General features: G+C 33.7%; 1 protein-coding gene across 7 annotated transcripts in view; it reads left to right on the forward strand.

Annotated features, from left to right (window-relative positions):
• LOC136985988 (axotactin-like) overlaps positions 1-25,612 on the forward strand; it is a 219,451-nt gene that overhangs the window by 14,826 nt on the left and 179,013 nt on the right. For all 7 annotated transcript variants that reach the window (XR_010882413.1, XR_010882412.1, XM_067283415.1 and 4 more), the window contains 3 exons: positions 10,152-10,306; positions 21,658-21,806; positions 21,891-22,195. Coding sequence is in view for 5 of the 7 variants with exons in the window: in XM_067283415.1 (XP_067139516.1) it covers positions 10,152-10,306; positions 21,658-21,806; positions 21,891-22,195 (609 nt within the window). In the remaining 2 variants the exon portion in view is untranslated. The remainder of the gene's footprint in view (positions 1-10,151; positions 10,307-21,657; positions 21,807-21,890; positions 22,196-25,612) is intronic.

Below are 25,612 nucleotides of genomic sequence, written 5' to 3' on the forward strand. Positions count from 1 at the left end.
AGGTTCACACAGCACAATATCATCTGCAAACACGGAGCACCACACTTCACGTCACAAACCAACGCACCCATTATCAGATCAAACAAATAAGGGCTAAGGGCCGATCCCTGATGTAAGCCATCATTAACAGAGAACCCTTCTGCAATGGCCACATTACTCTTACTTGAGTCTCTGCTCCCTCGTACATTTCCTTGACGAGCCTAACATATTTTTCTGGAACATTCTTTTCTCTCAAACATCTCCATACCTCTTGCTCTATCATATGCTTTTTCCAGATCTATGAACATCATGTGCAAATCTTCCTGCATTCCTGTGCCTTTCCATCAGCTGTTTCAAAGCAAAGATAGCCTCAGTCATACCCATCCCCGGCATAAAGCCAAACTGTCCCTCTCCAATCTCAGATTCCTGTCTAATCCTTCTTTCGACAATTTTCTTCCAAATTTTCTTAATATGGGACAATAACTTTATACCTCTGTAGTTTCCACAATCATGTACCTTTAAAGATCGGCACAAGAATACTCTTTCTCCCTTCATCTGAGATCTCATGCTGCCAGAGTTTCTTCATAAGGTCCTAGAGGATATCAATCCCCTCCTTACCCAAACCTCTCCAAGCCTCAACCAGAATCTGATCAGTGCCTACTGCTTGGCAGTAGGCACTGATCTTCATTTCCTTAAGCACACTCTCCACTTCTTCTCTGCTAATATCTTGCATCACTCCTCCATTTGTCTCTCTATTCTTGTATAAAGTTCCGGGGTTTTCTTCATTCAATAAATTCCTAAAATATTCTTTCCATCTTTCCTTGACCCTTTTCGTAATCTGTAATACCACTCCTTTATCATCTTTAATCAATTTAATAGAGGTAAAATCTTTTGATGCCTTATCTCTTGCTTTGGCAATTCTCATCAACTGCCTTTCACCACGTTTCCTTTCAAAAACTTTATAAGCATCTTCTAAAGCCTTTGCTTTCACAATAGATACTGCCTTTTTAGTCATTTTATTTGCCAAATGATAAGTTTCTTTATCTTCAGATCTTTCCATCAGATCTCACCTTTTCTTTGCCTCTTTCTTTTGATTAAATTTTAATAAATATAACGATTAATATAAATTTTAATATTTATTAAGAAATAATATATTTCTTAAAAGTCAGTGGTGGCAATAATCAAAGGCAAGGATAAACTTCTTATCATTTATCCTCACTCTACAGTTCTAATTTTAAAAAATTAAAACACTTAAATATTAGATGTTAATATTTTAATTTGATATATTTAATCTAATATTAGAACCGTAAAATTAAAATAACTTGTATGTTAAAAATTAATCGTAATGATTAATAAAGTTATGAGTTGCTAAATAAATATTTTACATCAGGGGTTTGCAAATCGGTTCCTTTCTGTAAGAACAGATATTTTGGAATTTTTGCAGGTCAAGTTATCAAAATTAATGATATCTAGATATTTATATAATGAGAAAACAGCTTTCTGCAGATTTTTTATGCTACAATTCAAAATATTTTAAATTAAAGTTGAAGTCCATTGAAAAAAGTCACTTTTTATTCACTTTCACTTGTTATTCACTTTCATGTTCCAGAATATAACCCGTAATGATCTGATCTTTCTTTTTAGCTACTTGGTTGCCAAAGAGTTTTAAAATAGTTTTCTACTTTTTCATGTTTTAAGGAAATGTTTTAAAATTTTTTGGTGACCAAGTAGCCTAAAAGAAAGATCAGATCATCATGGGCTATATTCTGGAACACAAAAGTGAATATTAGGTGATTTTTTGACTGACTTCAGTTTTTAATTATTACAAAAACTATAATCCAGAATTTTGTAAACACTCAAAATATCACTATCATTATTATTGTGATGGCTAGAAATGGAGTTTATCCTACACTGCATATATATACAGGGTGTCCGTAAAGTCTCTTTACAACTTAAAAAGTTTATTGCAAAGGCAATTGATAAGATATCTTAGACTTGTTCTATTGTACTCAATGGTTTTCATTTTTCTACCTCATTTAATACATCTCTATATGGGCACCATTAGTCGCACGAAGCACATCAAGACAGTATTTGATTTCTTGATGTGCTTCCACACAAACTGTTACATGTCCTTCTTTACATTTAACAATCAGACTTACCTGCAAAAATGCAACATTTCCATGGAAAGTCCTCGGGGACCTATGTGAATAGTGGTAAGGGCCTTAGAAGAAAGAATATTGCAGGAACTTATGCCAAGAATCATCCTATATCCCTGATATGTGGATGATATCCTAATTATTTGGAAATTTAAGCCAGATATTATCAGAGTGTTGTGAGTGTTTGATAGTAAGTCATACAACTTGACATTAAAACTGGACCAATATAGCCTCCTGGTTAAATTCACTTCTGCATCACTCTGATTTTTTTAATTTTATTTAAATTCTTGCTTTTTTCCCTAATATCAAAACCACTTTTTGTAGTTTTTTTTTTCCTACTTACCACCATATATCAATTATTGTAAGTATATTATTCCTGATTATGCATATATAGTATCAGGGTAAAAAAGTTATATTTACTGGGCTTAATATTGGTATACCACCAAATTTCTGGCACATGTATGTATATATAAATATACATGTGCCAAAAATTTGAAAATTACTCCACTTTGAAGAATGTTTTCTGTTTAGGCAGGTTTTACTGTATATGTATGTATGTGCATATAAATATGCATATATATACAGTAAAACCTGCCTAAACAGAAAACATTCTTCAAAATGGAGTAATTTTCTATGTTAAATTTTTACTATAAGCCGGAACCCTGTTCAATGTAGAAATAGAAGTATTTGGGTATGAAGAACTTCACCCAAATAAAGTGGAAAATTAGATTTTAAAATAAGATTTTAATTGTAGACCAATAGTGAAATATAATGGTCACTGTATAGCATGAAAAACTGTATTGTATAAACAATTTTGAATTGTGTTAGAGAAACGAAGGTCATGAAGTGAGGAAACATATGGACACAGGATCTTTGTTAGAATTAACTTGGGGTAGAATCAAATACTTTTCATAATCAAGAATGAATTACTATGAGTTTTTGAGAATCAAGTCTTGAGAACAGACAAGTATAATTTATGAAAACAATGAGAATATGGTAACAGTGCTTCCCATTTGCCTTGTATGGATTAGTAAGTATTGAATATTCAAGAACAAATCTATTAAGTTGTTGATAATTAGAAATTGAAGTCAATGATTAATTAGGGTATTAAAATTCTTCAAGAAACTAGATCACAGAATAACTTGGTGTTAGTATTACTGTAATGCAATTAGAATTTCCAATGAAAGAAGTGAAACACTAGTTCTTGTATTTAATAAAAATATAAATACGATTTTTACAAAGAAATAACTTTGCATGTTGTCCTCCTTTTTCACCGTTCGCACCATCAGCAGTCCTTGAACAATTCACACAAATTTCGGAGACGACCTTCCTTTGTAGGCTGCTAGTTCTACTAGTTCTTGTACTTGAATTGTCTTATTTGCTGTTCTGTGAGCTCATAAGAATCCATTTGAGATACATATATATATATAATAACAAGAACTCCTAACCTGATTTAATTAATTTACTCCAAATCATTACTGAATTATCATGCTATTTTTTAGGCTGCATTAAGTTACTACAAGTAATTAATTTGACTAGAGGTTTGCTGTCATCTTGTATTAATTTTAATATTTATAGTAAATTAATTTTTAATTTAGAAATTTCTGGAAGAAAAGAATGAGGCCATAACATGGTTTGAACCTACAACTTCTGCTTACCATACACCTGAAGAAAGAGGTAGAGGCTGAACCATAAGGCATAGCCAGGGAGAAAAGGTGGTGGAAGAAGAGAGTGTTAGAGGGATGTTGATTAGGAAGGAGGGATGGAATGGGAAAGAAAGGGTGGAAGAAAGGGAAGAAGAGGTTGAGGGGGTCTCATCATTGCTGTTGGTATCTGTTCATTGAGAAAAATTCATATACATGACATAGATGTATATATACAAAAGAAAGATTGCCTTATTCACGATTACATGATAGTGTGCGTTGCTTCCAGGTGATGTGGCCAAGCATTACAACATTAATCAGGATTAATAAGGATTACAATAATGGATTACAATTACAACATTATTACAACATTCACTGACATAGGAAGAGGTCCATAGTCAGGAAACTGTAATTATAGATTATAATGTGAAAGGTTTGTAGGTTTTGCAAAAAGTGGTGTAGGCTGTGAAGATGTTCTTGGAGCTTACCAACACCTTGGGCATACAGGCTAATGGTGGTCCTCATTTGTAACAGCGTTGATGAGGTGTTTCCGCTCATTGCTGTAAGAAGGACACAAGTAGATAATGTGGTGGAGGTTGTCTTTGTCCTTAAGATTGCATTGGCATTGTCTGTTACCTTTGTGAAGAACTGAAGAAGGTATGTACTGAAGTTCCTGTGTCCAGTTAGTAGCTATTTGATGATGTGACAAGTCTGTAGGTATTTCATATCTTGTCTGATAGAGATGTTTGGGATAAACTAGTAGGTTATTCATCCCATGCTGGTCGCTGTTCCAACATTTTTACCACTCAGATTCAGTTAAATGTTTATGCTGGTGGATGACCCATCTGGGAAGGATGACCTTGTGGAATAGTATGTGCAGGTGGCAACTTAACCTGGCAAGCAGATCTGCCTTCTTGTTCCCAGGAATCCAGAGTGGCCTTTGACCAGTTGAAGGAAATGTTAAATTGGAGATTATTTAACTGGTTAAGCAGAGTGATGATCTTGTAGGGAATGGGGAGCTTGTTGTTGTTTTTAAAGATTGCTGCAGAACAGTCTTGCTGTCAGTGTAGATAGTGATGTTTTACAGGTGATCTTATTGTGGTTTTGGATCTGCTTACCATACAGATGCATTGTCAATTAAGCTACCTGAACCTTCATTTGATCTTTGCTTCCAGAACTATTAATTTAAATTTATTAATTAATAGTTCTGGAAGCAGATGATTCCTGTAAACTTTCAATGATAGTTTGAGAATCAAAGTGAAATGAGAGCTGTCCACCAAAAAGGACTAGTATATAGTATCCAAGGGTAATCTTTGAGAAATCTGAGTCAAATGAAGAGACATTAACCCAGAGAGTTAAGTTCAACCAAGATGAAGTCTGTCCTTAATGATTAGATCAAGTCTTCTCATTATCCCCAAATCATCTCCTAACAAAATAAAAAGTTTAGTTCAAATAACCATTGATCTTCCAGCACTGCCAAATGTATTGTACAATTGGAATGTTTCTTCTGAGACTGCTCTGAAGGACTGAGGTATTTATCAATATTTTCCCACCTGCAGAATTCTTACATACTCTCTCTCTCCCCTCTGGAAAAATATGTGGCCAATCATTTGCATGTTATACGCTGCAAAAGATATGATGTAAGAAAAATATGTAGAATTCTTTATGTAAACAAATTTGTTTTAGAAGGAAATTGGCTAATCTCTTGTTTCTTTTCTCTAATTTCACTTGCCCATAAAATCCCAAACATGTATGTTTAAAGTTAGTTCTCCAGAGGAAGAAACTGAATAATATCAGACATTTTGATGTATTACAATGATCATTTTTCTAATTATGGCATAGTGAGGGGAGACATACACAAGTGAACAGTTCTCAATTCTTGCATTTGAATACTCTCATCTTTAGTTGGAATCAATTTGACTTAAACCTAGTAATGAAATTTATTTTAAGTATGTTAAAGTAACATATAAAATTAAAGCTGGAACTACTATTCAAGTGACAACAAACTGACCTTTTGTGTGCTTCCAGCAGTGTGACAACATTGTAAAAGAAAAATGCAAATGTTTTTGGCCACATTCAGGAACAAGTGTCAAGCTTCTATAGAAGACACTTCTTTTTAGTCAAAGGAACTTGAAATGTTTTTCAAAAAAATAAGGTTTTAGAACCAAAATCTTTTAAAACAGTCTGTTTTTCATATTACTATGTTATCAACCAGTGTCACCAATGTCAAAATTTTTTTTAATAGGCTCTATAATAATTTTATAAAAATAAAAATTATAACTTAAAATAATGTAATAGTGTCAAATGAATAAATAGCTGCAAAACTATGATATTAAATCATATCTCTAAGTAATGGATTGTCTACGAGTGATATTTCCAAGCAGTGGAAATTACTTTTGCATCTTGCTATTTATACATATATAAATAAGCATTTTGCAAAACATGGCAGATATATATGAGCTCACAATGGGCATATATATACAGTAGAGCATCGATTATCCGACTCAGTTGGGGACTGGGGTTGGTCGGATAACTGAAAAACGGATAACCGAAAAGTATGAAAAAATACATTATTAGTATACTATATTAGTATATCGCTATTAACCTTCTTTGCGTTGAATTTTCATCGATGTTAAGCCTAACAAATTTTTTTAAAAAATAATAATCGTTGCTATTGCATCGTTAAAAGTTATTTCTTTATTTTGCACAAAATAAAAATAGAAAAATTCAGCCTCGTTTAAATACTGGCCTCCTTTCATGGTCGAGCCAGTGTTGCCAGCTAAAACACGCAAAAATTTAACAAAAAATAATATTAAAGTAGCCAAGACATAGCCAAATATTGTAGCGCACACCACTAGCGGACATTTGAATTTGCCGACTAGAACGCAGTCGGTTAACCGATGTGACGGTTGATCGGGGGTCGGATAATCGATGCTCTACTGTATATATATATAATGGGCAAGAATACTAAAAACATGGGAGATATATATGAGCTCACATTGTGAGCTCATATATATCTCCCATGTTTTTAGTATTCTTGGTTATCAGTGTCCAGGGTTTCTTAATTAATTTGGCATCATCCCATTGCACTAACACCCTAGGCTCTATTGTATATTGGTCCAGAGTTGTCATTGTTTTGCCATTGCTCGTGAAGAGGGATATACATAAATAGCAAAGATGCAGCTGTCACTGCTGGAAGTGTATGAAAAGTCAGTTTGCTGTCACTTGTAATGTTAAAGTGATTTTACTATAAAAAATATAACTATGGGACATTTATTGGATATAGTTTAATAATAAAAAAAATAGTAATAATAAAAGTCCAAAAATTCCAACTCACATCAATCAAATGTACTGGATGAATGTACTTCTTCTGATATAGCCTTAATCCTTCCAGTTAATTTCTTTTACGTTTGTTCTAACGTTTTCGGCCTACCCTGGGCCATCTTCAGGAATATAATGAATGAACGTGTAGAATTAGAACGTATACATCGAATGCCTTCCGATTCAAATTACTGTGAAACGGTTAAATTTGTTGAAGGAACATTCTCTCGTGCTATGACGCTAAGGCACGTGAGAAAATCTCGGTGAAAATTTACTACATAATCGTTGAAATGAATGCTTTACGACTCAAATATCTTGTGATTTCCCTTCATAGCAGTATTTCCACGCTTGTGAAATGCTAGCCGCATCTTTATAGTTAACGCATGTGTTTTTCAATCCAGCCTTGTAAATTTCTAGTGTTTCCATTGTTCTAAGCTGGTCTGTGCGGTGGGTGAGTCTTATGATACGAGCATTTCCTAGATCCGCAGTGATACCAGGTTCCGTAGTTGCCCGCGCCAGGGCGGTGGTATATTTGCGTTTCTCTATGTCGTACCGGTGTTCCTTCAACCGTTGTTGCAGGGAGCGTTTTGTAGAGCCTACATAGACCATGTTATTATTAAATCTGCTGTCCCACATAGGGATCTCATACACTCCTGGAGCGTGATTTAAGTCTATTGGGTCCTTTCCATTGCGGAGTAGGTCATATACCGATGGTGGCCTACAATATGCCATCTTGGTTTTTGTGATGTTTGAAATTTGTCTATATATTCCATCAAGGTGGCTGTTATACGTTACAACTTTCCTCCTTATGTTGTTATCCTCCGGCCCCACCACTTCTGCGTGCCTGTTGTTTTTGTTCCCCTGCGCGCACGTGCGTGCGATGTTATATATTAGGTTCTTGCTGTACCCATGCATAGTTGCCATTTGTTGTATGTGTCTGAGTTCCGTTAAGGTATCCTCATACTTTGTATTGTGCCAAAAAACCAACACATAAAAGGAACCTTAATGCAGAAACAAACAAAGAAACATTTATCATTTTAAATGGTCATTATCAAGTTAGATTAGTTCTAAAATAGAATGAACATGACAGAAGATACAATTTTAAAAATGTATCATATGTCATTGATTGGAGAATGCTGTATATATGAAGACATCTGGTAACATAAGAGAAAAATTAAACAATGTGAAACTTCCATGTGTAAGGGAAAAAGTCTGCATCTTTGAAGTGGATAGCAAAGGTTTTCTAGTAACTTTATAAATTTATAGTTTTTCCAAATACTGTATTTAGATGGATCTGGTTGTTGGTATGATTGAGGATGCAGTTGTATATGCTGCTCAGTAGTGGTGAGGCATTTTTGGATGGATGTATGATGTTCTTTGAGGCATGTAGTCAATGAATATGCTGTAGCTCCCATGTCTTCAACCACTGGTTGACTCGGTAATTGGTAAGAGGGAGGACGATGTATACTCCAGGTAGGGGATTCATTTCAGGATTGTCTTTGGCTTCCTTGAGTAATGCAAAAACCATAGGGATATGAGATGCACTTTCTTGATCTATATTTATCACTCATAAAGGCCACATCTCAACAAAAGTGTACAGGAAGCTATCCATGACTCTTCATCCTAGCTCCCTCCCACTATCCATACAAATACAAGGTGCCTGCTTTCAGACCTCTCATTAAAAAACCTTCTCTCACTCTTCCACAGCTGGAAAAAAGAACAACTCCAGTACATTGCTCATCTGGCCAATAAGCATGGCTATTGGCCAGCATGGTTATTATTAATATATTTAGCCATTTTTAGCCAATAATATTTGGCATTAGTTGGAGGATAGCTTTAAATATATCGGTTTGACGATGGTGTTTTGTTTAAGCATGGCTATTCCTCTAACATCATCAAAGGTCTCATTCATCACTACCATCCTGCTATACCTCATATTCTCTTTCAGAAAAAGACTTCCAAAACAGTTACTTACAAAAGGCTTTTTGACCTCTACAAAGATATTGTGAGATATAACAATGTACGCCTCACCTTTAGAAGGAGCCCTACAATTTTTGTATTACTCAAGGAAGCCAAAGACCATCCCTGAAATGAAATAGTTATTTGGTGTATACATCATTCTTCTCATCAATAAGAGTCAACCAGCAGTTGAATACATGGGAACTAAAGCACATTCATTGACTACATGCCTCAAAATGCATCATACATCCATAAAAAAGGCCTCACATCACTGCTCTAGCATCATATGTAGCCACATCCTTTATTATACCAATAACCAGTCCAGCTAAGTACATAAATGGAAAAATTCGAATTTATGAAGCCTCTAGAAAGGCTTCTGCTATTAACTTCAAAAGAGGCAAACTTCTTTTCTTCCACATGGAAGTTTCACATCACTTAATTTTTCTCTGATGTCACCATGTATACGGCATTCTCCAATCAACATATTCTAATTTTTAAAGTTGTATTTTCTGTCATGTTCATTCTATTTTAGAAACTAATCTAACCTGATTATGGTTATTTAAAACAAAGAAAACATTTGCTCATTTATGCATTAAGGTTCCTTTTATGTGCTGAATTTTGGTTGTGTATTATTAATATATTCCAGTTTATCAAGTGGTTAATTGCATTAAAAAGAAAAAATACTAAAATCTATTCATAGTGGAAATCTGCCAAAACGAAAAAAATAATAATAATAATTTATTACCATGCAATTCCAATTTATACAGATTTTACTGTTTTCATTTATTATTATAGTGTTACCCAAGCTGGTCTTTTGCAGGCTGATCAACCTGTTAACTATTTTCTCAGATCAATTAAAAATCTTTATTATTTTTAATTTTTTAAGATAACCAAACTGTTGATTAATATGCTATTGAGTGTTATGAGTATTGTTTTTATATTAATTGATGATATGTAAGAAAATTTTCAGTAGCAGTTGGCTAATATTATAGATCATTTCTAAAACTTTTTCTGATGTGAATGTTGTATAAATTGATTGCAATAATAATAATCTTTAAGATATTAAGAAATTAACAGAAAGTTTATTTAATAGGCATATTTTCCAAATTCATTATTATTTTATGCTTCTGGAAATGAACCTCATCATAATTATTTTAGTGCTGTGATTTTGAATGATGGTCTTTATTTTGAAATGAGCCTAGGAGATGAAATGTTAAATGCTACTATGTCTAACATTGTTCTTGGAAAGTAAGTTTGATTTACATTTTTCATAAGAATGCATTTAGCCTTAACTTTTTATTGATTAAAGAATTTAATAATTTGTTTTATTGTTTATGTAATTCTGTGTGTGTATTTTTTAGTTTTTAAAATTGTTCTAACCTTATTCTACAATTGAAGTATGAATATTTTTGAAAATTTGCATATTAATATTTAATAAATTTTTAATATCTAGTGCATTGTATACAGGTTCATTGCCCCTTTTTTATAAAAGAAAATAAATCTAATAATTGTATGTCAGTAGAAATAAACTAGTCATAGAAAAATCATAAAAATATTAAAAATGTTAGAGAAATTAAGTTTTAATTCTGGATTAAAACTTTGAGATATTAACATTTCATTATTAGATGAAATACTTTAAGAACATGAAATTCTAAAATTTTGTAATGAAATTCATATTTCAGTAATACGTGGTACAATCCGAAAGTTTGGGGACTGCAGTAATCTATGACAACAAAAGCATGTATTTGAAGTTACAGCATATGAAATGGATTCTACCAAACCACCTCTACGTGTTCAGGTTAATTTCACCCATGTCATGTGATTAAACCACGAGTGCTGCTGTTTTTCTCGGAGATAGTTACCTTTGTTCTGCAATGTAATAAAAGTGGAGTTTCAAGAACAACCTCCAACATTTTGACTTTGCCATGGTGGAATCACCGTACACCTTTCTTAGCAATTTTAAAGTCTTTGTAGGTGTTTTACCTAAATGCTGACAAAATTTAATGTTGGAGGTTGTTCTTGAAACTTTACTTTTATTACGTTGCAGAACAAAGGTAACTATCTCTGGAAAAAAACAGCAGCACTCGTGGTTTAATCACATGACATGGGTGAAATTAACCTGAACACGTAGAGGTGGTTTGGTAGAATCTGTTTCATACGCTGTAACTTCAAATACATGCTTTTGTTGTCATAGATTACTGCAGTCCCCGAACTTTTGGATCGTACCACGTATTTGTAACTTAAATCAACATTTGATCTGATGATGAGACTTTGATATCTTGAAAAATTTTTAATCCAGAATTAAAACTCATGACTTCTTGAACAGTTTCTTCAAGGATAATCTTTAATCTTAAATTCTTAAATTCTTCAATTACATTTAAATTAAACATTCTTAAATTAAACAAACCTTTAAGATCTTTAAATTTACTAATTAATAGCACAAAAACTAAAGTAATGATTTATAGTCTAGTGAAAATTCATACTAATATCAATTTATATGTAGAAAATCAATGCATACAAGTAGTCAGTCAATTCTGTCTTGGACCTTGGGATCACATTTGACTCTAAACTTACATTTGAAATATAAATTGAAAATTTAATTTTAAAAATAGCAATACATTGAGGCATTCTTTGGCATAATTTTAAAAGTATCTCAAATAAGAATACATTATGTGCTATTTTTTTTACTAACATCCAGTCTCTTATCGGTTATGTTTTACTTGTTTGGGCTTCTGCATCTTCTTATCTGTTAAACACATATAATTCCCAAATAGATAAAATGTTTCTTTTACTTAACAAACTGGCTCACTTACCATACACAGATTTTCCTGAAGTTGCACGATTTTGCTTAGGTTTACCAAATTTATTTAATTGTATTTATTGCTTTGATCAAATCCTTACATACCAATTTTTCAATGGTTTTTCTCCCATCTCATTACATAAACTTATATATTACTTCAGTCAATACAAGACAGTCTACCTGTATTTCTGTTCTTTTATGCCATCTTGCTGTTTCCACCAAATCCTTTTCCTGTCGTCACCATAAAGTTACTAGTACAAATGAAAATAAACTTTACATTAATTTCCATAAATTTAAACTGTTTTGTAAAAGAATTTTATATTTTTCTTAACTTGATTATTGCTGTGAAATTCTGTAATTTTATTTGTTGTTTTTAGCAGGTTTTGTTATTTTATGTTATTTCAGGGGTGGCAAATTTTGCCTATAAGGGCATCACCTGTAGCATTAATAAATAAATAAATGAAGTTTCAGTATTTTTATGGCTTTTTTTGTTTTTCTCTCAGAATTATGGAGTTGTCTGATTCAAAGATATATAACAGGCATGGGCAAATGCAGCTCTTTTTGAGATACGTGCGGCTCTTGCTGAAAGTGTTAATTTCTGTTTTTTATTATTATTTTTATAATTTTGTTTTATATTTGTGAAAACATGTTTATTAAAAAAATTCAATATTTGTTTTATATTTTATATTATATAATAAAATCGCACGCCTTACCATACTATCCACACGACAGTACAGAACTGCGGCTCCCATGCATTTTGCAAAACCTACATTTCGGCTCCCACTGAACTCCTGCTTGCCCACCCCTGATATATAACAACTTTGGGTTATAAACTAACATTACTTTACTGGAGCAAACCAACTATTGTATCTTACATCATAAGACAACTTTTTTCAAACCAGAAGATTCAAAAAATTGTCCCATGTCTCAATGTTAGATTGCAATCTCCCATAGGCTAATGAATTTCCCAAATGACCTTCACTAGGTTTCAGATAACCTTAACTAGCCAACCTTAACAACAAAATGTTATTGTATAAATATAAACATCTATTAACTTGATTTTTAGATTAATGCCAAATGATTGCCAGATTACATTAGGCTATAATAATATGGAATGTATTTATAAGATGTTGAGTGGGTTGGGAAATAATATGTACAGTTCAATGGTAACAACCAAAAGAATGTATTGTTTATTGACAGGGAATTATGAGAATCTGGGGGGATACTATAGATTACCACCTATGGAATTTCGGGTCTTTGAGTATATATCTGAACTCAGGGGACTGAGACGAGTTCAACGATACCCTACTTTTGGACCGGAGACGAAAAATAATAAAGTTATCATACTTTTTTCCAACGATCGCGTGATGATAGGGAGTCATGTCGCTTTCTCCGCTAAGTCGGCCTCGCTATTGCAATCGGGAGTTGCGTTGCCTGCCGTTAAAATTGCCTTTAGTAGATGTTCCCCCTTTTTTTTACTTTGTTCAAGAACTACCATGAATCAATAACTAGTGACATTTAGCACATGGTGACCTGCCGGCAGCTCCCCTTTGGGAGGTCAGTTGGGAGCACGAACAGTGGGAATGGCCACCATGTTTGCTGTCATAAGTAACATTAACCGAAATGGCAATCGTGCGATGATCGGAAGTCGCGTCGCTCTCTCCATTCTCATATCGCACATTTAACCCTACTGGAGATGACGATAGTCCGACGTCATGGTTTGCAGACTTTACCGCAAGATGGCAGTACTAGCTACTGTGGTGCTGTCTTCATGAGAGCATTAAAAAAAGTATGAGAACTTTTTTATTTTTCGTCTCTGGTCCAAAAATAGGGTACCGTTGAACTCGTCTTGGTCCCCTGAGTTTAAATATATAATCAAAGTTCTGAAATTCCATAGGTGGTAATCTATAGTACACCCGAATCTGGAGACGGAATATAAATTCTATTACAAAAAATAAATTTTATCAATCAATCTAGTAAACCCCCTTCATGAATTTGATACAAAAAACCTTTTTCTTTCAAATATAAAACTGCATTAATAGATCAAAGAAATTAAATTAAAATAACTTTTCCTATCAAAAAGTTGACACTTTTGTCACTTTTGTGATGAAAGGAGAAATCAAACTTCCTTTCACAAGAGATGATCACAAATTTTAACTAACATCTGGCCATTTGACTCATCATATGTCTGGTCAGATGATACAAATTCCAAATTTCAATTGGAGGGGATTTGTGTATGAAAAGGGCAATTTCCAGCCATTCGAGGTCATTTTGTTCCAGCCTTTAGTAATCCTCCTCCAGGCCATTCTTTTACCTGGTTCAATTCAAGCTGCTCTACTTCTACCATCTCCCGAATCTCAACCAACATCCTCGTTCACTTGAACTCTCATCCGACAAAAGACCATCATCTGCACATCTGTCAATTGAGGTAGTATGTTTATAATGACATAAACTCTTGCTCTCTCTCACATTTAAATAGGGACTTTAGGAGTTACCTGTATTTAAACCACATATTTGTATTTTTATTCTCATTATTTTCATTAAATTTTGCTTTGATTTGTTTAAATGGTCTCGTTCTTGATCTTAAATATATGCTGACATCTTTTCGGGAGTCCACGAGTTGTTCCCCTCAGACAAGAGTATAAGAACTTCTTATCATGGGCCTAATATGCTAATTAGGCTGGTGTCAGGAGAAATTTAAAGGATAATCAAAACAAAATGATTTTATGATCCCATCCACTGACAAAGTGGGTGAATCTTGCAGATCTGAAGCTGATCACAGGTAAGAGTATCCTCTCTTAACCCCGGATCCCCACAGAATTATGGTACAAAAGGATATGACAAGATTGACAACTAGGGGCAGCACCATTGGTGCTGATTAGAACATAGCAAAATGCTACTACAAGTAATTATTAATTAAATTTCAAATAATTTGGTCTAGAGATAGGCATTAGGAGCCATCTCTTGATAAATTTCAATAGTGATGTTTTGTTCAAACTTTGAAACATTTGTTAGCCTGATGATGATGACTTTTGTATCATTGAAAGTATTTGCATTATAAAAAAGATTTTAGTGCCATCTGACAGTGTATGCATCAGTATTGATAAATTTAATAATTAATTTAGAAGGTACTGGAAGAAAAGAATTGGCCTGAAGCAGGATTTGAAACCTGAACTTGCATCTGCACAGCAAGTATTGCTGTATAGATACATTGCCAGTTATTCTATGTGGACTTCCATTCAATCTTTATTTCCAATATTATTAATTTAGATATAACCATACTGGTTACTCAATACAATTAATATTTCTGGAAGCGAAGATTGGATGGAGGTCTCAGTAGTATAACTGGCGATGCATCTGCAGAGTAAGTGGGAATTGTGGGTTTGAGTCCTGCTTTGGACTAAATCTTTTCTTCCAGAACCTTCTAAATTAATTATTAAATCTATCAAGAGATGGCAACTTCTACCTCTAGGTCAAAGTACCTGACATTTAATTAGTACACAGTAGCATTATTATAGCCCAATGTAATCTGGCAGTCATTTGGTATTAATTTGAAAATGTTATTGTTTCATTAAACATATTATTAATTATTATTATTATTGTTTAAAGAGTTGTAGCTTGTTCCTGCAACAATTTTTTTTTTTTTTTTGTTTTATCAAATGTTTTTATCTATTTTAGTGGCCATCCTGAAGATTGAACATTTATGTAGTAGAATTTTTTAAAATTAAATTTTAATTTTAACATTCTTAAAAGTATTCTAAATATGAATTGATGATAATTAATTAAAAATAGCAAAAAATAGAATACAAAAAATTATAATAAAGAAACCATAAAATATAAACAACTATAATAATACACCACAAATCCATCAAATATATATACAATAGTAATTCTATCTTCTTAGTAATTCTTCTTCCTCTTTGGCCTTAGTCCCACTAGATGATGGAGTCCACACACCTGAATTTTATTTTGAATCACCATTTGACCTGGTCATGGGCCTGGTCTCAAAGTAGGCCCATGGCCTGCAGGTGGTGGTGCAGCATGTTCAGCCAATGCTGCCTTGGGCAGGATCCAGGTACCTCCAAATGTAGGCCCGTGTGGATGATGGAATCAGCATCAGTGCAGAGCATGTGGCCATAGAAGAACAGGCAGCACTCATGCACTTTCTCGCTGATCTCAGCAACGCCATAACGGTCTCTGTTGTCAATGTTGGGTACTCAGCTGAGTCTGGTAATGCCACTCATTCATCGCAGCATCCTTGTCTCCCTAGAAGCAAGTTGGCAGTTAACACCCTTTGTAGTTGGCCTGCACTCGGCACCATACAGCGCAATAGGCCGGACGACAGTTCGATAGATCTTCAACTTGAGTTGGTCCTTGATTCATTGGTTGCACAGCACACCTGTTATTGAGCACCACTTCAGCCAGGAGGTATTGACACATGCAATGGACTCATGGCACAAGTTGCCATTGATGGAGATCACAGAACAGAGATATTTAAAGTGCTCAGCTCAGGGAAGTCAATGCCATTGACAATGATTGTATCTGGCTCAGTCGGGTCCATCATCAAGTACTCCATCTTCCTCAGGTTCAGCAGGAGGCTGTGTTGTGCAAGGCGATTACACCACATCTGGACAAAAGTTGCTGTAGGACAACCCCATCAGTGGAGGCAAGGAGCACATCATCAGCATACATACATACAAGAAAGACATTGGCCATACATGAAGTGTTTAGCTGGCAGAAAAGAGGGTAAGGGAAAGAGGGGGAAGAAGGAGGGAGAGGAGATAGACAGTAGAGAAAGGTAGGATCCCTCTGAATGGCATACATGGCTACAATACCCTCTATTGTCAGCATACAGTAACATGTACAGTGCATGTTGCTGGATGTTGCGTCTGATATGGCATCCACGATGATGATGATGAGAAGTGAAGAGAGGGTGGAGCCCTCGTGAATACTAATGGAGACGCAGAACAGTTTCAAGATTCCAGGGATGCCATGAATAGGGATTGCAATTGCTGGATCCCTCATCCAGCAATCCAGCTGGATCCAGCGCATTCTGCGGCCTGCTGGATCCAGCACTTGGTGCTGGATCCAGCGCTGCGGATCCGCAAATACTCAATTAACTTTCTAAATAATTGTGAAAAAGTCTACGTCGTTGCGTTGCCGCTTTGCTAAGTACTAGACTGCTACTAATTACTTACTCACTACTTTACTAACACTAATAATTAAATTACTCATAAATAAACTATACCTTAATCAATCCAGCAAAATTTAATAAATTAATAATGTATTCAATCGCTTTTAACGATCTTCCTCAGTTACAAAAAAATAACTTTAACTATAGAACATAAAATGTGTTTGGAATAAATATAAAAAGAATAGTGCTTAATTACATCCCATTTTTAAACAAGATACATAGATGTACTGCCAGGTCTAATAATTTTCGTATTGTATACCGACGTAATCCCACTGTTTTCAAACTTTTAAGAAATGATAAAAAGAAAGAGGATCGGAATTCAACAACGGGTATATATTCGGTGCCTTTACACAACCAACGTTTCAATTCCAAGCTTGTTTATGTGGGTGCAACAATGTGCAGTTTAAAACAAAGGCTCAAGAGCACAAATATACAATCAGTAAGAACCTTGACAACACTGCGCTGGCATCATACGCAAGACAGAAGGATGTTAACGTCCAATGGGATCAAGCGGCAATTATAAAAACGACGACGAATAGGCAAACGGTCAAACATCTTGAGAGATTGGAAATCTGCAAGGCGCACATGACAACTGGTTGTATAAACCATAGAGATGCGGACTCATTGTCTACCGTGTGGAGATCCTTTTACATTAATTAATGTTATTAACGGACAATGCTGGTTTTATTGGATCTTACATACAGAGTGTTTTTTTTTTTTAAACTGACGGTACTCAGAGACATCTGTAGAGCAATCTAACAGCCGAACTGTCGCCAAATTTGGGAGAGTGACTAAGGACGACATGGGAAAGAGATTCCGCGAAGAAAAAAGTAGTACCCAAATTTGCCGGTAGGGTGGATTTGGCGCTGTTGTAGCAAAACAGCTAAGAATCTGCATAAAATCCAGCTGCAATTAACAAACACATGAATGAATAATCAGACAGAGGTTTCAGTGTAATAACGAAAGTTTAATTAATCAGCAAATAACTTTCTCCCTTCTTCAATGTGATCACCGTCCTGCTGGACAACTCATTGCATCCTGAACACCATGTTCTCTATGGCCGAACGTAACATGGCCATCCGCAGGAATGTTCATCACAGTTCGAGAAATGTTGTCCTTCAAAGTCATCAAGTTTGGGACACTACCAAGATAGACCTTGGACTTTAAGTAACCCCACAGGAAAAAGTAACATGGGGTTAGATCCGGGGAGCGAGGCGGCCATGCAAGTGGAAAAAAGCGACTGATGACCCTTTCTTCAGTGAAGTGCTGGTAGCTTTTTTGCTACAACAGCGCCAAATCCTCCTTTACTGGCGAATTTAGGTACTACTTTTTTCTTCACGGAATCTCTTTTCCATGTCGTCCTTAGTCACTCTCCCAAATTTGGCGACAGTCCGGCTGCTAGATTGCTCTACAGATGTTTCTGAGTACCGTCAGTTAAAAAAAAAACACCCTGTATATATTTTTTCCGCTATTTATTTTGTTTATTTATCTATATTTTGTCAATTTGGGCGTTTTCCGTTAATTTTCATATTTATTCCGAACACATTTTATGTTCTATATTTAATTCTATTTTTTTTTGTAACCGAGGAAGATCGTTAAAAACGATTGAAAACGTTATTATTTTATTAAATTTTGCTGGATTGATAAAGGTGTAGTTTATTTAACTTATTCTACTTCTAGTACATAGTTTTACATACCTATAAATAACTACAGACTAATATGTAGAGCCTATATATATGAAAACTGGTAAGACTGATAGCCACTTAGCCACTGATTATCCATCCTTACATTATTATAATATATTAATATAAATTAATCAGTAGAATTACCTTTGCTATTATTTAACTTAAAGATTACATTATAATTATAATCTAACTAAACATTTAAAGTTAATTATCTCTATCTCAAATGTTAAACCGAACCAAAGTTAATTTTACTACCTAAATGTGTAAGAAGTTTTACTGATTTATAGTGACCAGTCTAAATAATAAAAGCTTTTAAAGTATTTTTTTTAAATGTTTTATTTCATTAAAAAAACATAAATTGCAGGATAGATAGATAGTAAGTAGATAATCACTTTATTGCACCAAAAATACATCCACGCTGGATCTGCGCTGGATCCAGCTGGAATGATTTCAATCCAGCAAAAATCCAGCTGGATTTAAAACACTGCTGGATTGCAATTCCTAGCCATGAACATGGCTTGTTGGATTGCAGTAGAGCAATATATATAATATACAAATTACTAATACTATATTTATATATACCATATATTTCCACGGATAAGACGATAGTTGAATCATAAAAAAAGACCCTGAAAATTCGGGGTTGTCTTATAGGACAGATACAAAAAAATTAGATTGAAATTTATATAAATTAAAACCATTATAAAAAAAATGGACAAACCATAATTATTTACTAGTAGAGAATAGGGCATGTCCACAAAATAGAATAGCCCATACGACGTTTTTGTGAATAGTCAAGGTCATTACCCGAATGCCCAAATCAGTGTGAATGTTTGCAATAATAGCAAGGCAGAAAATAAAATTTGTTCATTCGAAAAATTATGGAATAGGACATAATTCCATATATGCTATATAGTATTATTATCCAGAAGATGATTGCTGATCTAAACTAAATTCATAGGCCATTGATAGTTTGGGGGTCATTTTATAGGACAGATATATGCTAAAACTATAAAACTTTTACGAAAATTTATACCTCATCTTATCTGTAGCTCATCTTATCCACAGAAATATATGGTAGTTATTTTTTATAGTTTTTTTCACATGTTGGTCACTGGATAATAGTACAGTAAACACAGTTAAACAACTTTGGTAGATCCAGAAAGCATTTCATTTATAGAACATAAATGACCTAATGAAAATTAGTATTGGTTGAAAACATTAGTCAGTATATATATTTTTTCAAAATTAAAGTTTCTTTCCGGATCTACATAGGTTGTTTAAGCTGTGTTTACAATAATAAATGCATAGCTAATGATATAAACCAACTTTATACTGCCTCCTGTGGAATGATTAAGACCCCAAGGATGACAAATGGAACAGTAGAATGTACTGTACTATAAATCGTTTTATCCATAAAAGAGGAAACTAGCATCAGCTTAACGTATATTGATACATCTCATTATAGCGTTTTTATACCATTTTGCTGTATTTATGTTTTTACTCACAATATTTGTATTCATTTATTTATTTATTATTTTATTTTGTATTTAATGTTTTTTTTGTTAATTATTTATTCCTATCTTTTCTGTTTTATTTAATATATTTTATGCTCCTTTGCATGTGACTCATTATATAAATTTGTAATTTTTGAATGTTTTTAATTTTAAATGTGCTTCTTGTTCTATTCATTAATTCCATTCTAGAACTTTGACCATGTATAATGGCCAAAAACCAATAACTGCCGAATTATCGGGCTAGCAAATGGCTATAGTAATTTTAATAATTTAAGTTAATTTGGTACTACAGTTGTTGGTCTTTATATTCGGCAGTTGTTGGTCTTTATATGTAACGGGTTAGTTGTTGTTTATTTATATGGCCAAAAACATTTGTTTTATTAATAAACATTCTATTTTTACTGGATATAAGGTTTTTTGATATTAATTTGATATTTTCTATAATCTTGGTGTGAAAGTTTGAATTTTCAGTTTGACAGTCTCTAAAATTCTGGAATGTGAGTGCAAGTCTTACTCAGTGCTTCACCAGACTAAGATATCTGGTCTGATAGATATATAGTAGAGAACATCGTTTATCCGAATCGATTGGGGACTGGGGTTGTTCGGATAACTGATTATGTACGAAAAATATATTAACCTATCCGATGTTGAAATTTTTCTCCATTGCGTGTCGCTTTGTGTTGAATTTTTGCCAATTTTAAGCCTAACGAAAATTTTAATAATAATAATCGAGGCTATTGTATCGTTAAAAATTATTTCTTTATTTTGTACAAACAAAATAAATATATTGAAAAATATAAAAACAAAAAACATTATACTTTAGAAGTTAATCTAGTATCAAAAATGTTCGATTCAGCACGACACAGTTTGACTGGAAAGCTTTTGGTTGACCGGTTTTCAGATAAATGATGCTCTACTGTATTTACATATATCACTATATATTATGAAAAATTTTTAAATTTTATTTATGTTACTTAAAGTTAACAAAACAGGACAAAATTTTTTCCTTTTATTATAATGTAGATATGCCTATCTCCATTTAATTTGAGACTATCAATGTTAGATTTGAAATAGAAAAGGAATAATAATGGAAAACATTACAACTATAGATCATACCAAATTACATCATTAAGATGATAAGATTACAATCACATCAAAATTTTTAAGTTAGAAAATAATTCCAAATTTATTAATTATTGAAGTTATCAAGAGATGACAACATCTGTGCCTATGGTATAAATTTACTAATGATTGACTGATTTAATTAGCTCAATTCTAGCCTTAAAGTTTTTGGCATAATTATTACTTAACAAATACAGATATTTTAAATATTTTTTTTATTGTGCATGAAAGAAAGAATATTTAAAATGGTTGTAACAAAGATGTTCTGTATCTTTTAATAGGTGGCATAATTTTACAATGATTCATCATGGAAAAGAAATAACTTTAATTCTTGATTCCACATCAGTCACACTGTATAATAGTGGACCTCATTATCATTTGAATATTGACCCATATTTATTTATTGGAGGGATATCAGCAAATTCTAAAGGTATGATTATAAAATTATTTATATATCTTTTTATTTTAAACAATGTTTTAAATATTTGAATTATGTATATATACATATATTTAGGCCCTAAATTTGGATATAACTTTGTGGGATGTTTGAAAGGCGTTTATTTTAACGATAAAGATATTTTGTTTTCTTTGAGAAGTAATGATGGTGTGGTACGTCATCACAGTTTATTTCCCATGAAATTTGGATGCCAACATGTAGCATTTATTCCTATGACATTTCCTTTTGTGGAGTCACAAATTTTGATAAATAGTTCATCAAATAGTATACATCAAGTTTCTTTTGAATTTAAAACTACAGAAAAGAATGGCATTATATTTACTGCTAATATAAAATTGAATTCTTCTGCAGGATTATGGCAGGTATTATTTTTTTATTTATATTAATCATTTATTACAATTATTTTTACATTTCTTTGTTATTATTTTGTTATTTTTTTATTGGTTTCTAATGTTTTTAAAAATTTGTGTATATTCTGTTTATTTTGGAATGTCCTCAAGGGTAAAATTTGTATGTAATAATATTGCCAACTGTAACAGCTTATTATTTGACCTTGGCTTAATATTTTACCATTCTGTTTTTTTTTTTTTTTTTTTTTTTTTTTTTTTTTTTTGTTGGAAACTTGCATATCTTGCCTGTTTAAAGAAATCATTGTTGAAAATAGAACAGAACACAGAAATAAAAGTGTTTGGAAGCTTGCTTGATGTTGCTTTCTCGTCACAAATCTGATCCATTTTTGAATTGAATTGTCACTTGTGATGAGAAATGGATCCAATATGACAATTGCAAATGTTCTGCACAGTGGTTGGACAAGGATGAATCACCAAAACACACTTCAAAGTGCAATATTCATCAAAAGAAGCTGATGGTGAGTGTATGGTGGTCTAGCGCAGGTGTGATCCATTATGATTTCATGAAACCTGGCTCATCGATCACAGCAGAAATATACTGCAACCAACTGGATGAAATGATGAAAAACTTAAAGAAAAACAGCCTAGATTGGTCAACAGATCAACTCCCATCTTATTGCATGATAATGCTAGACCACACACTGCACAAATGACTGACAAATTGGAGTTGGAACTTCATCATCATTTTCCATACTCACCAGATTTAGCCCCCACTGACTACCACTTCTTTCCACAATAGGAAAACAATTTAATTCCAACAATGCTGTAAAACTTGCCTTCCAGGAATTCATTGACTCTCATCTGCCAGGGTTTTATACCACCAGCCTGAACAACTTGCCACTTAAATGGCAAAAGTGTATAGACCAGCGTTTCTCAAAGTGGGCGATAATGCCCCCTTGAGGGCGGTGAATAAATCTAGGGGGGCGCTGGAGGCAGGGTACTGAATGGTGACCAAAGGCAAAAGTTGGGGTCACTGACAGCCGTTCCCTTTCCTCTGTTAAACGGATAAGAGGAAACATTGCATTTAATGGTTTCCAGATGTTGAGAACAATGTACGGTAAGGGCACAAAGTGTGAGATTCTTTCTCACACAAGAGAAAATGAGTTAGGGGCGTTGGGTATAACTTTACGAACAAAGGGGACGGTGGATTGAAAAAGTTTGAGAATCACTGGTATAGACAATATGGGTGCATATTTTGATGAATAAAATAATTTCTTATATTTGTAAGTTATCAATCAACTTTGCTTTTTTTTTCCACAAATTTCATCCTTGACAACCTGATATGTTCAATTCAGTTAAGTTATTTTTGTTCTAACCAGTATGGTGGTCAGTAAACAGTCAGACTCTGACTTCAACCTTTCCCTTTTTTAAATGTGAGAAAAGACACCACTAGGTAATTGAATATTTTTATCTAGAATTTATCTATAAAAGCTATTAAAATTTATGACAAAAATAAAAAAATGGATATAATAAATTTATCATGGAAAAGCTTTCAAATACATAAGAAACATACTACATTTTAACAATCAAAATACAGTAGAGACTCGTAAATCGGAACCCCGGTAATCAGAATTGCCGGTAATCCGCACGATTTTCAGTCGGACTGTGTCGTGCTGAATCGAACGTTTTTGATACTAAATTTACTTCTAAAGTATAATTTTCATGTTTTTATATTCTTCAATATATTTATTTTGTTTGTACAAAATGCAGAAATAATTTTTAACGATACGATAGCCTCGATTATTATTATAAAAATTTTCATTAGGCTTAAAATCGACGAAAATTCAACACGAAGCGACACGCAACGGAGAAAAATTTGAACATTGGACAGGTTAATATATTTTTTCGTACATAATGGGTAATCGGAACAAATACCTAATCTGAACAACCCCAGTCCCCAATTGATTCCGATTTTCGGTACACTACTGTAATTCCAATTTTATTACTTAATTATCAAAAATTGATTTACATTTAATCAGGAACACACTAACCTTATATTTCTTCCATCTGGATGGAGAAAAAATTAACACAAATGTGAAAAAATGCTGGGAGACATATAAGGTTAGTGTATTCATTATTTTATTTACTTTTCTGGTTTGTGGAAGAGTAGAACATTTAAATTTAATCATTTCAAAGAAAAAAATTAACTAACTTTAAAAAGTAAAAAATATAAAAAACATGGCCGACGGTAACACATTTAATTGTATAAATAAATATATAAAAACAACGTTTAACAAGAATTACTCTGTTTCCGTTTATTCGTCCGTCGTTTGCTCCAGATGACAGTCCAATTTCCGTCGGCCATGTTTTTTATATTTTTTACTTAAATTGTAATTTGTGAAAGTGGCGATAGCCCAGAGGACGCTAGTGGACTGTTTTGCATTTTATTCCGGAGGCAGTAGCCTCTAAGGAAAGGTCGCCTCTGTGATTGTGAAATTGGACTGTCATCTGGAGCGAACGACGGACGAATAAACGGAAACAGAGTAATTCTTGTTAAACGTTTTTATATATTTATTTATACAATTTTAACTTCAAAAAACGAACCTGTTACCGGTGTAAATCTTCTTATGAGCGTCTGGCTAACGTTTTCGAACCTAAAACAGTTCTTCTTCAGGCGAAGATGGAATAATTTAAAAGATAGAATAGAACGTTTCAAATCGAACCGCTTCGTCCAATTCTGTCATGGCTGACATGCGCTGTAGTGTCGGGGTGTTGGTTATCGTTTATGCGTGTCTAAAAGGATTTGCCAGGCCGATGAAATGTCGATCTCTTCTTTTTGGTTGATGCAGATATTATTACAGCTCGTTTTATATATAGCGACCGCTTCTAACCATTTTATATGTTCCGGGTGGGGCGTCGTTACGATGATTTTAGCCTTATCCAGTTCCGCGTTGATATCTTGATCAGACGCGTATATACTTAGCGCCGTGTTGAGTTTCCGGTGTTGTAGGTCGGCTTGGTGTTCTTTTAATCTGGTCTTTAACGAGCGCTTAGTGGAACCGATGTAAACGAGCTCCCTTTGCCATCTGTTGTCCCTTAGGGGGATAGAGTACACTCCGTACATTCTGTTGGGATCCGGAGGGTCTTTGCAATTTTTTAGGATTTCGGCTATTGTGGGGCCTCTTCGATATGCTATCTGCATCTGCTGTTTTTTGGCTATTTCTCCATATACTTTACAAACGTATGGGTTGTATGTGATAGGAAGCCTTGTTAAATCTTTTTTGTTAGCGCTACCGTTTGCTTGTCCAGCGGATGTGCTTCCTTGGTGATGTTGCCTGGTTATACGCCGTATTAGGGAAGGGTACCCGTGGTCCGTTGCGACCTTTTTAAGATATGCCAGTTCTTTGTCTAGCGCTTTCTTAGTGGAGG

The sequence above is a fragment of the Centruroides vittatus genome, unplaced genomic scaffold (genome assembly GCF_030686945.1).
Source record: "Centruroides vittatus isolate TY-2023 unplaced genomic scaffold, ASM3068694v2 contig_986, whole genome shotgun sequence".
NCBI classification, from domain to species: Eukaryota; Metazoa; Arthropoda; class Arachnida; order Scorpiones; family Buthidae; genus Centruroides; species Centruroides vittatus.